Raw genomic sequence first — 12,274 nt, 5'->3', positions numbered from 1 at the left:
GATTGCACATCACCTTTATTCCTGGTGACAGCAGTCTATAGGACAAATATAGAAGATGAATCTTTCTAACAAAGACACAAAAAATATTAAAAACCTGACTGGGGTTCTAAATATTTTCTACTCCTTCTAAAACAAAAAAAAAGTTTGGTCTTTAAATATTATTTGAGTCACATAATGTTGTAAAGAAAGATGGTGGCCAAGGTGGGCACTGTGGGACTTATTTACTAAAGGCAAATAGACTGTGCACTTTGCTTTACAAAAAATACCCAATCACATGCAATGAAAATAAAAAAAACTTGAATTTTTGCTTGCACGTGATTGGATGACTGAAGTCAGCGGAGGTTCTGCTCATTTACTAAGCTCTAGAGCAATTACACTTGCAGAGTGCAAGTGCACTTTGAAAAGTGCATAGTCTATTTGCCTTTGGTAAATCATCCCCTGTGTGTCATCCTTTTAAAGCAGAACTATAGGCAGTGTGAGAGATTAGTATTAAAAGGCAAGGGTACAAAGCAAGTATCTCAACCTTTCAGTTCAGCTTGGGGGCACAAACATAAATTTGTTTTAAATAGTACTACAATTTTATATTGTAATACCGCAAGCCAGTCAGACTCTACTCTAGTGCTCATATGTGTCAATATAACATAGAAAGGCTGTTGGTAGGGAGACGGAGCAGAAAGATGAACGCGTTAGTGAGCAGTTGCTATCCAATTATTCAGTCACAAGCAGAGGTCCATAAACAAGCTGTATTTTCTTAAATGAAGTCTTGCTTCATGGACCTGGCTGCGCTGTACTGGTAGGTGTAAGTGAATGAAACAAGCTGAAAGCCTATGGCAGGTAAAACAGTTAAACTAGATGTAAACCCAACTGAGCCGAAAGCCTATGGCAGGTAAAACAATTAAAGCGGAAAAAGTGGAAACTCCGCTTATTTGCTTCCCCCCCACTGCACTGCCATATTTGCCACCTTTTGGGGGGGGAGCGGATACCTGTTTTTGACAGGTACCCACTCCCACTTCAGGCTCAGTTTGCCGTGGTGAGGTGAGCCAGAAGTTCGGCCCCCTCCTCCCTCCCACAACCTCCTGGGAACTTTCACAGATCCCAGAAGTCAGCCGGACCAATTAGGAAGCAGAGCGCAACTCACGCATGCGCAGTGGGCACCAGGCTGTTAAGCCGCAATCTGTCACAGCCTGGTGCCTACAGTAGAGATGCCGGCGCCGTGGAGGGGAGAAGGGACACCGTGGGTGAGAACATCGCTGGACTCCAGGACAGTTAAGTGTGTGCTTGTTAAAAGTCAGCAGATACAGTTTTTGTAGCTGCTGACTTTTAATAAACACAAAAACGGCTGGAACTCCGCTTTAAATTACAACCCCTGGCAAAAAGTATGGAATCACCACTCTTGGAAAACCTTCATTCAATTGTTTAATTGTGTAGAAAAAAAAAGCAATCACAGACATGCCTCTAAACTATTTTCTTTTAACATTAAACACTTAAAAAAAATAAAAAAGAAAGGAAACTGTAGTCAGTTACAATTGTTTTTGCATGTACTTTCCAATTCTAAAACAAACATCTGCATCAGATTACATTTGCTAATTAGTCTGCAGTTAAAAAAGAGTGCTTGCACACTTTGGTGAGCTGATTGACATGAATCATGGCTCCAACATGAGAGATGTCAGTTAAAACAAAGGAGAGGATTATAAAACTTCATCAAGAAGGTAAATCATCACGAATGTTGCAAAAGATGTTGGTTGTTCTCAGTCAGCTGTGTCTATAATCTGGACCAAGTACAAATCAAATGGGAAGGTTGTAATAGGGAAACATACTGGTAGACCAAGGAAGTAATCAAAGTGTCAAGATAGAAAACTTAAAGCAATATGCCTTTGAAACAGAACATGCACAACAAAACAAATGAGGAACAAATGGGCAGAAACTGGAGTCAATCTCTGTGACCGAACTATAGGACATCGCCTAAAGGAAATGGAAATGGGGTTTACATACAGAAAATCCAAAAGAAAACCATCATCAACACCTAAACAGAAAAAAAACAAAGTTACAGTGGGCTAAAGAAAAGCAAGCATGGACTGTTGATGACTGGATGAAAGTGATATTCTGTGATGAATCACGAATCTGCATTGGGCAGGGTGATGATGCTGGAACTTTTGTGTGGTGCAGTTCCAATGAAATGTATAAAGACAACGGCCTGAAGAAAACATGCAAACTTCCACAATCATTTTTGATATGGGGTTTCATGTCAGGGAAAGGTATGGGGGAGATGACAGTCATTAAATCTTCAATAAATGCATACGTTTATACTGAGATGTTGGACAAATTTTTATTCCATCAGTTGAAAGGATGTTTATTGATGAAGACATTATTTTTCAGGACAATAATGCATCTCGCCATAGGGCAAAAGCCGTAAAAAAAAAAACTTGCCTTCAAGAAAGACGTATGGGGGTTGATTTACTAAAGGTAAATATACTGTGCACTTAAAGTGCAGTTGCTTCAGATCCGAGGGGAAGCTCCAAAATAAGGCGAAGCACTGCTGATTTCTTTCATCCAATTGTGTGCAAGCAAAAATGCTGTTTTTTTATTTTCCTTGCATGTTCTCCTCAGATCTAGAGCAACTGCATTCTCAGTGCACTTGCAATGCACTTCTAAGTGCACTTGCAGTGCACAGCCTATTTGCCTTTAGTAAATCAACCCCGTAATGTCAATGGCATGACCTGCAAATAGTTCAGACCTCAATCCAATTGAAAATCTATGGTGTAAATGAAAGAAAATGGCCCATGACAAGGTTCCAACCTACAAAATTGATCTGGCAAATGCAATAAGAGAAAATTGGAACCAGACTGATGAAGAATACTGTTTGTCGATCGTTAAATTCATTCCTCAGGGAATTCAAGCTGTTATAAAAGCCAGAGGTGGTGCAACAAAGTACTAGTAGTGTAGTGTAGTGTTTTTTTCATGATTCCATAATATTTTCCTCAAAATTAAGTGATTCCATATTTTTTTCCTCTGCTTGATCTGAAAAACCAGTTGCAAATGACTACAGTTTTCCTTCTTTTTATTTTTTTAAGTGTTTCTTAAAGCCAGGAAGATGGAATATTAAATGAAAATAGTTTTGAGGCATGTCTGTGATTAGTTTTTTTTCTACACAGTTAAACAATTGAATGACCATTTTCCAAGAGTGGTGATTCCATACTTTTTGCCAGGGGTTGTAGAAGCAAACCCAACTGAGCTGAAAGCCTATGGCAGGTAAAACAATTAAATTGGAAGCAAGCCCAACTGAGCTAAAAGTCTATGGCAAGTAAAACAGTTAAATTAGAAGCAAACCCAACTAAGCTGAAAACCTATGGCATGTAAAACAATTAAATTGGAAGTAAGCCCAACTGAGCTAAAAGTCTATGGCAAGTAAAACAGTTAAATTAGAAGCAAACCCAACTGAACTTAAAGCATATGGCAGGTTAAACAGTTAAATTAGAAGCAAACCCTGGAAACAAAAATTTGCCAGCAGGTAGGGTATTTTGGAAGAAGAGACTATATCATTATCAATTATCATTAAGGCTACATACACACCAGCATTTTTTTTAAGCTCATAAAATGCTGGAAAAAACGTTGGATAAAAAACGCTGGTAATAGCGTTTTTAGTAGTCTTTTAGTAGTGTTTAGAAGCTTTAGCGTTTTTACAGTACATGTAGAAAAAAGCTAGAGAAAGCTGTTAGGAGCATTTTAGTAGCATTTAGGAGTGTTTAGCCTTTTTTTCTGCTGGAAAAACAACCCTCCAAAAATTCTACAAAAACTTTTTTTTTCCAGCTCCTAGATGTTGAAGATCAAAAAACGCTAAAAGCCTAAAGTAGTATACATGGACACATAGGATAACACTATTTAGCTTCTAGGAGCAGAAAAAATGCTAATAACAGCTTCTAGGAGCTTAAAAAAAACGCTAGCGTGCATAAAGGCTAAGCAGGACATTATTCTGCCTTAATCAAGTACAATACAGTATGTATTTCAATTGTGCATTTATTCACTTGCTCCTGCTTTAACGGTAAGGGCTTTGCTGTATTTCTAAAGAATGAAAATGAATGCCCTCCTAGGATGTTTTTATAAGTGACATTTATTGTTTTTTTTTTAATATGTATTATTATTTTTTTATGTTATTAAATATTGCATATGAGTATTTTTCCATACTTACTACATGCAGCCAGCTGATGGTACACTTACATCAATTCTTTACAATTCTGATAAGCAGGGGTGTAACTACAAGTTATGGGGCCCCACAACAAAATATTGATGGCCCTTAGTAAATATTCTGTGTGGCATCTAGCAGTATCAATTGGGACAATAGTGTAGTATTCTCATCACTACGTGCCTATGGGAATGATAGTCAGGCAGAGGCAGACAGTCTTAATGGAGCCTCATAAGTGACGAGGCTTGTGGACTTGTAGCAGACATTGTTCTTCTATTGGTCTGTGTACAGCTGTTCTATGAACCCCTCTCTTTGGTTCTGGCACCCTGTTCACCCGCAGCTTTGGAACCCATTTGCCCTGTTCTCTCCATTTAGATTATTTGCCTGAGGGTCAGAGAGGACTGCTATCCCAGCTGCCAGTCATGTTGTCCATGCAGGATTACAAAGCTGTGTGGTAAACGGCTAAGGGTGTTTTTCCACCTCTCACTTCTATTCTCTAAGGTTAAGTGCAGTAACTAGAAGCAACCACTCTTAATTTGAATTTTGTTAATACCAGTGTAGTACGTTGGAAACTGTTTGGCTGTTTTGGTTTAGTGCACTTTGCACTTGTATTGAGGTTGCCGTGTCTCCCAAGTCCAGCTGATCACAAAGCACTAGAAGAAATCCCGTATTGCAGATCTCTGGACCTTGGCTGATGGGTGTATCGGCTTGCTTAGCTTATGCCTGTATTTTCAATATGCTATCCACAGCTACCAGACAGTGTTATGTTGTGGGATGCATAGATTGTGCACACTGGTACCTTCAAATGGTCCTGGAGGAAATCTGTTTCTGTGCATGTATTCAAGTATGTTATATGGGAACAGTGTTGCTGAGAGTTATTTATTACCACACCCACTTACTTCTTCATGACATCTGTACTCTGAACATTATATACTCCTGACCCTTGCACTCTGTACATTACTTACTCCTGACCCCTGCATTCTGTGAGTTACTTACTCCTTACCCCTGTACGCTGCAAATGACTTACTCTTGACCCCTGAATTCTATGAGTTACTTACTCCTGACCCCTCCATTTTACAAGTTACTTACTCCTGACCCCTACATTCTGTGAGTTACTTACTCCTGCACCCTGCTTTTTGTGAGTTACTTACTCCTGACCCCTGCACTCTACAAGTTACTTACTCCTGCCCCCTGCATTCTGTGAGTTACTTACTCCTGACCCCTGCATTCTGTGAGTTCCCTACTTTGACCCCTGCACTCTGTGAGTTACTTACTCCTGACCCCTGCATTCTGTGAGTTGCTTACTCCTCACCCCTGCACTCTGTGACTTTCTTATTCCTGACCCCTGCACTCTGTGACTTTCTTATTCCTGACTCCTGCACTCTGTGCGATGCACACTCCAAACCCAAAGCAGACAAGGCTTAGGTGTTATGTAACCATACCCTTTTAAATCTCTTTTGCTGTTAGCGCAGTTCCATGCCATGTGCTACATGCAACACTATTAGCCCTCTCTCCTACTCAGCTTTCTGTCTCAACCCAATTACCAGGCCCACTGATTTTCAAGTATTCCCAGATATACTTAGTCATATATAAAAGGAGTGAAACTTAGTAATACAGGAGATGAAGCTCCAAATGACCTTTCCAGAATATGGCAACAGGCTAAATATTAGACAATAGAAGTCAGTCTTATAACCACATATGGCATAAATATTGCTTCTATCCTGCTGTTCTTTTGCATTAAAGTTTATGAATTGATTACATTAACTACTTGTCCAAAACTGGATTCTATTGCTAAAGGCTATTAAAAGAGCTCTTTAAGACAGTAAAGCCCAACTTCTTCCAAGATTTTTAGTACTGACTAGAGCAGGTCCCTATTGGAGAAACTTCCCCTCACTTACTGTTATTTAAATGGGTTTAAACAGAAAAGGAAGAGAGAGGAAATCTCTTGAAAAAAATTTCCACTTTCTTCCTGTTCACTATTGCTGGTTCTGAGAACAAAATTATCTGCTGCTCACTGTAGTAAAGTTTCCCATCAAATATACACCAGGTTTAAGAACTCATGCACTGGGCTTATTGGGGCATTTTATATATTATATTATATGTATTACTATTACAGCTATATTTCAATACCCAGGAGCCACAGGTGTTGCCTACAGGTGCCTGTACAAATGAATGATAGGATACTGCATTATCTGTATATACGCAACTTTGCGCATAAACATGCATACACATACAGATGAACAATCCTGGATGCAGTCTGTCCATGTCCAGGGATGTATGTATGCATGTGTATGCGCTCAGAGCTGCATATACACATGTAAAGCCATATCCTGTAATTCATTAGTACAGGCGTCTGCTTTCAACACGTGGCTCCAAAATATGCCCATATTTTATGTTACATACACCCGTGTGCATAAGTCCTAAATGCATTAGCTGAATAACTGAAAAAGAAAATAGGGGTTTGACTGTTCCTGTGATTGGCTCATGTGATTGGACTTACGGGTTGATTTACCAAAGGAAAATAGACTGTGCACTTAGCAAAGTGCAGTTGCATTCTGCAGGTGCAGTTGCTCCAGAGCTTAGTAAATGAGGAAAATCTTCACTTTGCAAAAAATACCCATTCACATGTAGGGAAAATTTAAAAAAACTACATTTTTGCTGGCACATGATTGGATGATGGAAGCCAGCAGAAAATCTGCTCATTTACTAAGCTCTGGAGACTTGCAAAGTGCACAATCTATTTGCCTTTAGTAAATAAACCCCATAGAGATTGTATTTCTCTTCAGACATTATTCCTTTGCTTTCCTATAAGTGTTTAGGGGTTGGAAATTTGAATGCAAACGTTGTGGGTATATTATGACGTTGTCATGCTATATCAATGATGATGTCTTCTTCTCTTAGAGTTGGTTCACATCATGATCCACTGCAATGGAACTAGTGTGTTTTCATGCCTGAAGGCGTATTATGACACTTTGCATTATGCAACCCATTCACAATAAATGGGCTGAAACTTACGTCATCTAATTAGCATGTAGTGCATGCTGCATCTTTTTGCAGTACAGCACATCACAACGCATATCTTGCACTGATATTCACGGTGGTGAGTTGTAGCACAGGTGTGTTGTGGGAAGGTGTATTAAGGTGCCATTTAAAAAAAATGGCACCACAATGCACCATGTATGGCGTGTAACTGCAAGTTCCTGTAATAGGTGAACTATACTACGTGATACTGCAAAGTGCTAGTGTGAACGAGCCTTGTAACTAAGAGAAAGCTATCTTTTTTAAATGTGTTTTAAAGATATGCTATTTTAAAAAGTCTGCATGCACTCATACAAAGGACACAAGGGGGGTGGGGGTTGGAGGGAGGTAGAGTCACTCATCTTAATCATTCAGTGTTGTGATCTGAGCTTCATCTATTCAGTTTAGAAAGTGTTTTGTTTTTCTTTCTTTAGCCAAGCAGTTAATAGTAGCCTGGTTTTCTTGTGAAAAGGAGCCCAGTGTGCCATCTGCTGGCTGCAAATAAAATCAAAATCTTTATATGCAATATTTCATATTTATCATATACATGATATACATTTTTAATAAATAAAAATACAAAAACACTATAAATTCAATTCAATGACATACAGTACAGTATAAATAGCAGTATGAAATATTTTAATTGTAAAGTGGGGCAGAATATAAATATCTTCTTTTTGTTCTTGATCTCCAGTTCACAGAGTCTTGAAGATCTTGGAACTCGAAAAGGTGTGAAAAAAGATCATGACAGACTACGTACACTAGTTACCCCAACTGGTCTGTATACACACATTGCCCCTCTCCAGTTGTCTTAGACCAGTTCAGACAATTTCCCACACTTATCCCTCTGTGTATGTCCCACCTCCTATAGTCTGGAATGGTCATGTGACTGGTAACTGAAAGTTCAAGCTGTACTGATGCAGAGTTAACTACAGGAAAGATGAGATTGTTCCTGAAATATTACACATTACCTGTGAGTACACATGTCCAGAACAGTGAAAGATCTAGGGGTCAAGAGAGAGTTTTGAACGTATGTTCAGATCAGTTAAAAGAGAAGTATGTTTTTTTTTATCATACTTACCTACGTAGATGCAGCATTGATCTGATGATGTATCCATCCCCCGCCGACTCTAAGACTGAGAACTGAGCGATCACACACCTCTGATCACTCAGTTCTCACTGCTGCTCAGAGAAGAGAGCGGTAACTGTCAGTCTGCTGTCAGACTGAAAGTTTACTCTGCCCCCCACTCACTGGAGTGCTGGGTTGTGGAGGGGGAGGTTGGTTCAGGCTCTTGGCAGATCACTGAGAGGCTGAGCCAGGTGCTGGTCCAGACATCTGGGTGGATCCTGACTTTAAATTCGGGATCTTTCCCCAGCCTACACCCGCTGAGTGATGTCAGCCAACAGCAAACTTTAGCCCACTGTTGGCTGAAAACAGATCACAGGAGTGCAGGACAACCTGTACTCCTGTGATCCACAGGAGAAGTACAGCCAAACGAGCTTCGGCTGCACTTCTCCTTTAATGACCATTAGAAGAAATCCCTGATGACAGCAATATGTAAGCTACCAATAGTGACCTCCTTCTGGAAATGCACATCATCTGGCTGTCGTGCTGATGTAATTACATAGTTACATAGTTTGTCTGGCTGAAAAAAGACAAAAGTCCATTCAGTTCAACCATAGAAAAAAAAGTTATAATCCTATACCCACAGTTGATCCAGAGGAAGGCAAAAAAAAAAAAAGCAAAGCATGATCCAATTTGCTCCTGCTGGGAAAAAATTCCTTCCTGATCCCCTGAGAGGCAATCTGATATTCCCTGGATCAACTTTACCTATAAATGTTAGTATCCAGTTATATTCTGTGTATCTAAAAAACAATCCAGGCCTTTTTTGAAGCAATCCAATAAGCTGGCCAGAACCAACTCTTGAGGGAGTCTATTTCACATTTTCACAGCTCTCATTGTAAAGAAACCTTTCAGTGTTTGGAGATTACATTTCTTTTGCTCCAGACGTAAAGAGTGCCCCCTTGTCCTCTGTGATGACCTCAGGGTGAATAGCTCTACACCGAGTTCACTATATGAACCACTGATGTATTTATACATGTTGATCATATCCCCCTTAATCTCCTCTTCTACGATCTTTTAGCCAATTTTCTATCCATTTACATACAGTTTTTTCAAGCCTGTAGACTTTACCTTACACATTAGCTGTGTGTGGGGAAATGTGTCAAACACTTTGGCAAAATCCAAGTATACCACGTCCACATGTCCAAAGTCTTGCTTACCCACTCATAAAAAGAAATCAGATTTGTTTGACAACTTCTCTCTTTCATGAATCCATGCTGTCTGTTGCTTAAATTATTTTTTTCCAGCAATAACTCATCTATGTGGTCTTTTATTAAACTCTCCAATATCTTCTGAACTATAGAAGTTAAACTAAGAGGTCTATAATTACTTGGTAAAGATTTTGACCCCTTTATAAATATTGGCACCACATTGGCCTTACACCAATCCAGTGGTACTATGCCAGTCATTAAAGAGTCCCTAAAAATTAGAAACAATGGCTTTGAAATTACAGAGCTCAATTCTTTAAGGACCAGTGGGTGTATGCCATCCAGTCCAGGTGCTTTATTCACCTTTATACTGTCCAAATATTTTTGGATCATATCAATATGGGCCAATGTGGATCATCTGGAACTGTATCACTACCATGCCCAATATGGACAAGAGCTCCCCCCTGCTCCTTTGTATATACAGAGCTGAAAAAGGTATTAAATACATTTGCCTTCTCTTTGTCCCCAGTCACCCACTCTAGATTATTTTGTAAAGGGCCCACATGCTCGGACCTAACCTTTGTACTTTTAATATACCTGAAACATTTTTTGGGGTTGGTCCTGCTATCTTTTGGTATCTGTCGTTCGTTTTAAATTTTTGCAGCCTTTATTTCCTTTTTGCATATTCTGTTATATTCTTTCTAATGTTTAAACGATGATAGTGTTTCTTCATTTTTATATTTAATAACAGCTCTTTTCTTATTATCTATAGCCTTTTTAACTTTGGCCTAAGCCACATAGGTTTGATTTTTAGCATTTTAAACTTGTTGCCCATGGGAATATATTTTGCAGTGTGTTCACATACAGACTTTTTGAAGAACTCTGTTTTCACGTGCATTTCCTCACCTCAGAGGAAGCCTTGCTAAAGCCCACACAGAGTGGTATTGAAGCTCTCAGTGGTACTATAAACTCTGTTTTGTGCACATGGGATTGCAGAACCCATCAGCACCCCTTTTCAACAGGTAATAATACATTTCCTGAAATAAAACGTGTTAATTAAATGAAACTTGAATGAAACTTCCATTAAATAACCATAAACAAACCAATAACAATAAAGCTCAGTCACCAATACTCGGGCAGAACGTAACAGTCCATTAACCACTTGCCCTCCAGAGGATTTACCCCATTCCTGACCAGGCCATTTTTTGCGTTACGGCGCTGCATTACTTTAGCTGACAATTGCATGTTCACTGCACCTAAATGAAATTTACTTCCTTTTTTTCCACACAAATTGACCTTTCTTTCAGTGGTATTTGATCACCTGTGCAGTGTTTATTTTTTGAGCTATACAAAAAAGACCGACAATTTTGAGAAAAAAAACAATATTTTGGCTGTGTTTGTGCTACACTGTAAGCACACTGCTTTGCATGGATCTGACAGGGGAGAGAACTGTATTGTTTAGAAACAGTTCTCCCCCCCCCCCCCCCGTCGGAGATGCTCAGCAATCACCGGGCACCGACGAGTAATCACCAGCTGGGACCCGGTGATTGACAGCTGAGACCGTTAATGGCCCCCTACCCGGAAATGCAAAATCATACATATATATATATATATATACAGTGGGGATCGAATGTTTGGGCACCCCAGCTAACAATGTGTATTAATGTGCATAAAGAAGCCAAGGAAAGATGGAAAAATCTCCAAAAGGCATCAAATTACAGATTAGACATTCTTCTAATATGTCAACAAAAGTTAGATTTTATTTCCATCATTTACACTTTCAAAATAACAGAAAACAAAAAAATGGCGTCTGCAAAAGTTTGGGCACCCTGCAGAGTTAATATCTTGTACTGCCCCCTTTGGCAAGTATCACAGCTTGTAAACGCTTTTTGTAGCCAGCCAAGAGTCTTTCAATTCTTGTTTGAGGTATCTTTGCCCATTCTTCCTTACAAAAGTCTTCCAGTTCTTTGAGATTTCTGGGCTGTCTGTCACGCACTGCTCTTTTAAGGTCTATCCATAGATTTTCAATGATGTTGAGGTCAGGAGATTGTGAAGGCCATGGCAAAACTTTCAGTTTACGCCTCTTGATGTAATCCCCCGTGGATTTTGAGGTGTGTTTAGGATCATTATCCATTTGTAGAAGCCATCCTCTCTTTTACTTCAGCTTTTTCACAGATAGTATCAAGTTACCATCCAAAATTTGCTGAAATTTTATTGAATCCATTTTTCCTTCTACTCGTGAGATGTTCCCTGTGCCACTGGCTGAAACACAACCCCAAAGCATGATTGATCCAACCCCATGCTTAACAGTTGGACAGAGGTTCTTTTCATTAAATTCTGTGCCCCTTCTTCTCCAAACGTACCTTTGCTCATTCCGGCCAAAAAGTTCAATTTTAACCTCATCGGTCCACAGAACTTGTTTCCAAAATGCATCAGGCTTGTCTATATGTTCATTTGCAAAGTTCAAACAATGATTTTTGTGGTGAGGACGTAGAAGAGGTTTTCTTCTGATGACTCTTCCATGAAGACCATATTTGTACAAGTATCTCTTTATAGTGGAATATTGTACCACAACTCCACTGTCTGCCAGATCTTTCTGGAGGGATCGTGCAGTCAAACGTGGGTTTTGAATTGTTTTTCTCACAATCCTGCGAGCTGTTCTGTCTGATATTTTTCTTGGTCTTCCAGATGTTGCTTTAACTTCCACTGTTCCTGATGACTGCCATTTCTTAATTACATTCTGAACAGAGGATATTGACATCTGAAAACGCTTTCCTATCTTCTTATAGCCTTCTCCAGCTTTGT

At 39.4% G+C, this 12,274-nt stretch overlaps 1 protein-coding gene across 3 annotated transcripts in view; it reads left to right on the top strand.

The window, feature by feature from the left end:
• The window catches only part of LOC149474340 (protocadherin-10-like), a 136,968-nt gene that overhangs the window by 84,636 nt on the left and 40,058 nt on the right, over positions 1-12,274 (top strand). Inside the window, exon 3 of one of the 3 annotated variants that reach the window (XM_089660887.1) lies at positions 7,893-7,975. The exons of 1 other annotated variant lie outside the window; for it this stretch is intronic. In XM_089660887.1, coding sequence (XP_089517013.1) covers positions 7,893-7,975 — 83 coding nt within the window. The remainder of the gene's footprint in view (positions 1-7,892; positions 7,976-12,274) is intronic. One more of the 3 variants, XM_089660911.1, reaches the window with a different exon arrangement.

The sequence above is a fragment of the Staurois parvus genome, unplaced genomic scaffold (genome assembly GCF_062004578.1).
Source record: "Staurois parvus isolate SC_StPar_1 unplaced genomic scaffold, SC_StPar_1.0 ptg000006l, whole genome shotgun sequence".
Lineage (NCBI taxonomy): Eukaryota > Metazoa > Chordata > Amphibia > Anura > Ranidae > Staurois > Staurois parvus.
This window is presented reverse-complemented; position numbering and strand designations above follow the sequence as displayed.